Source organism: Neoarius graeffei, chromosome 7 (genome assembly GCF_027579695.1).
Source record: "Neoarius graeffei isolate fNeoGra1 chromosome 7, fNeoGra1.pri, whole genome shotgun sequence".
Classification (NCBI taxonomy): domain Eukaryota; kingdom Metazoa; phylum Chordata; class Actinopteri; order Siluriformes; family Ariidae; genus Neoarius; species Neoarius graeffei.
Window position 1 is genome coordinate 36,527,154 of NC_083575.1, and position 3,849 is coordinate 36,531,002.

The 3,849-nt window shown below is 42.7% G+C and overlaps 1 protein-coding gene across 1 annotated transcript; it reads left to right on the forward strand.

Moving 5' to 3' along the window:
• Nucleotides 1-2,644: 2,644 nt before the first annotated feature.
• si:ch73-193i2.2 (transient receptor potential cation channel subfamily V member 5) lies at nucleotides 2,645-3,366 on the forward strand. The gene is made up of 3 exons (XM_060924943.1): nucleotides 2,645-2,759; nucleotides 2,850-3,054; nucleotides 3,132-3,366. The coding sequence occupies exons 1-3, from the start codon at nucleotides 2,645-2,647 to the stop codon at nucleotides 3,364-3,366; spliced, it is 555 nt and encodes a 184-aa protein (XP_060780926.1).
• Nucleotides 3,367-3,849: the final 483 nt, after the last annotated feature.

Consider the following 3,849-nt stretch of genomic DNA (forward strand, 5'->3'; position numbering starts at 1 on the left):
ATAAAGAGATGCTTGCCAAGACTTCCAACTGCATGCTTTTCTATTTGTAAGTCTGTCTAAGATATTATTAAATACACATTGTAGATTCTAACCATTTCATCTGTTGTCTGAACATAATATCCTTTATATACAGTGAGAGTAAAAAGTATTTGATCCCTTGCTGATTTTGTTGGTTTGCCCACTAATAAAGACATGATCATTCTGTACTTTTAATGGTAAATGTATTCTAACATGGAAAGACAGAATATCAAAAAGAAAATCCAGAAAATAACTTTAAAGAATATATATTAATTGATTTGTATTTCATTGAGGGAAATAAGTATTTGATCCCCTAGTATGCATTAGGAGTTCTGGCTTTCACAGACCAGTTAGACACTCCCAATCAACCTGTTACCTGAATTGAAGACACCTGTTCTAACTAATCACCTGTATGAAAGACACCTGTTCACAGAATCAGACAATCAGACAGATTCCAAACTCTCCAACGTGGGTAAGACCAAAGAACTCTCTCAGGACCTCAGAGACAGGATTGTTGACCTGCACAAATCTGGAATGGGCTACAAAAACATTAGCAAGATGCTGGGTATTAAAGTAACAACCACTGTTGCAATTGTGAGAAAATTTAAGAAGTATAACATGACCATCAATAGACCTCGGTCTGGTGCTCCACAGAAGATTTCACCTCGTGGGGTGGCAATGATCATGAGAACTGTGAGAAATCAGCCTGCAACCACACAGCGAGAGTTAGTGAATGACCTCAAGGCAGCTGAGACCACAGTCACCAGGAAAACAATTGGCAACACTTTGCGCCGCAATGGATTAAAATCCTGCAGTGCCCGAAAGGTACCCCTGCTTAAGAAGGCACATGTGGAGGCCTGCCTAAAGTATGCCAATGATCACCTCAAAGATGTACAAAGTGATTGGGAGAAGGTTCTGTGGTCAGACGAGACCAAAATTGAACTATTTGGCCTAAACTCTACTCGTCATGTGTGGAGGAAGAAAAATGCTGCCTATGACCCCAGGAACACTGTGCCCACCGTCAAGCATGGAGGTGGAAGCATTATGTTTTGGGGGTGTTTCTCTGCCAAGGGCACAGGGCTACTTCACCGCATCAGTGGGAAGCTGGATGGAGCCATGTACCGTGCAGTCCTGAGGGACAACCTCCTCCCCTCTGCCAGGAAGTTGAAAATGGGCCGTGGTTGGGTCTTCCAACATGACAACGACCCGAAGCATACAGCAAAGGCAACAAAGGAGTGGCTCAAGAAGAACCACATTAAGGTCATGGAGTGGCCCAGCCAGTCTCCGGACCTCAATCCAATCGAAAATCTATGGAGGGAGCTGAAGGTCCGAGTTGCCAAGCGACAGTCCACCAACCTTAATGATTTAGAGAGGATCTGCAAAGAAGAGTGGGCCAAAATTCCCCCTGATATGTGTGCTAACCTTGTGGTTAACTACAACAAACGTCTGTCCGCTGTGCTTGCAAACAAAGGCTTTGCCACCAAGTATTAAGTGCTTTTGGTTAGAGGGATCAAATACTTATTTCCCTCAATGAAATACAAATCAATTAAAATATATTCTTTAAAGTTATTTTCTGGATTTTCGTTTTGATATTCTGTCTCTCCATGTTAGAATACACCTACCATTAAAAGTACAGAAAGATCATGTCTTTATTAGTGGGCAAACCAACAAAATCAGCAAGGGATCAAATACTTTTTACTCTCACTGTATATATACAGTAACCTGCATGTCTTTGGACTGTGGGAAAAACCAGAGCACCCGGAGGAAACCCACGCAGACACGGGGAGAACATGCAAACGCCACACAGAAAGGCCCCCGTCAGCCACTAGGCTCGAACCCAGAACCTTCTTACTGTGAGGTGACAGCGCTAACCACTACACCACTGTGTTGCCTGGGTTAATGCTTATTAATTAAGCAGTTTTTCCATTTTTGACTTGTAAATACAATAATTTGAAGAAAAAAAAGAGACATCTAAACACTCATAGAAAATGATCACGGGGGTGATTACTTTCTGGAGGCACTGTGTAGCTGCAATTAGGAGAACTGCTGAGCATGTGAAGGGTTTTTTGTCTTTTTTCCATAAGTATTTGAAAATATGTTAAACTGAGTATTCTGAAGTTGGTTTACTCATTGGTACAATGGAAAATGAGATGGTCCTGGTCAATGGGTTGTCTCTTGTGATGAAGTCACCAGAACACGAGGTTGTTCTCATCACTGAATTGTAATAGACCACTTGCTGGGTGGATTCAATCCCCATGATTCCACAGGCTTTAGTTAGAAGTTCCTAGCCTCATAGATAACACTTGGTTGGGGGTCATTGCCTGTCTAGAGTACCTAATTAGGAATAGTAACATCTGGTCAATGGCTTTTTCTCAGGTTTCACTACACACTATAGGTGCTTCCTCGTTTGTAACCATGGCGATTTAGTGGCCATTCAATACCAGAGTAACTATGAAAATCTGGTCATCAGTGCCTTGTTAACCATATGGTCAAAGTCCCCAATTTGGCATAATTTATGTACAGAACATACTCTGATTGGTCATTTTTTGGCTGGTATTGACCCGGTATTTTCACAAATATACCATAGTGTTGTCATTTCCTGGTTTTCCTTTTAATCCTTAGGGTTATGGGTTCCTTCATTGTCATGCTGGGGAAGATAGTGGGTGATGTGCTGCGCTTTCTTTTCTTATATGCAGAGATCTACGTCCCATATGCCTGTGCTTTCTGGATTATATTTGGAGGTGACAGCAATCAACAAACCTCCTGACACACATGCTGTGTGTTGCCTGTGAAGTAATATCTCTTTGCTAATTTCCCACTCTTGCACAAAGGCTTAACAGCTGTACCTAGTATGCAAACAGTGCCGCAGATGCACTATAGCCTGTACCGCATAACCCTTGTGGATGAGTATGAATTTGATGCCATGGTGGCTGTGGACCCTGTTATGGCTCACTTGCTCTGTGGTACGTTTCTGGCCCTTTCTGCTGTTCTGTGTGTCAACCTAATGATTGCCCTGCTCTCGGACACCTTTCAAAGGTAGGAGTAATAGTCCGTTTGTCAGCTAATGACTTTATTTGAGCGTTCAGTAAAGCTTCTCTACATTGGTTCTCTAGAGTATATGACAATGCACTGGCGAATGCAGTGATGCAACAGGCGTCAATCATCCTCCAGGTAGAAGAATCCATGCCTTATCTGCGACACTTCTATGACAAACGGTATATCCACACTTGCTGTGCTCCACTCAGAGAGTTTTATGATCATGACATCATAACAGATCCAGATCAGCATGAAGAGATGAAGAAACTTACAGCAGAAATTAAGGTACAATCTACACACACCCTGCATTGACCATTCATATTCTATAATAAATACACAACATGAAGGTGTGATTCCAGTGACAGCAGCAAGCAACACATGACACTGGGACTGAAAACATTTTTCAATTACAGGTAGTCGTCGACTTACGACTGCGTTTGGTTACGACTGACCGGTCGTAAACCGATCTGGTCGTAAGTCGGCCTATGTTAAATGAACGTAAGTATATTGTGATGTGTAATAATATTGTAATCATCTTAAAGTGCCATTCCACCATTGGATGTATTCTTTGGCATAAAATACAATATATTTTGACAACATATATAAATGGTAGGGCGGCACGGTGGTGTAGTGGTTAGCGCTGTCGCCTCACAGCAAGAAGGTCCTGGGTTCGAGCCCCGTGGCCGGCGAGGGCCTTTCTGTGTGGAGTTTGCATGTTCTCCCCGTGTCTGCGTGGGTTTCCTCCGGGTGCTCCGGTTTCCCCCACAGTCCAAAGACATGCAGGTTAGGTTAACT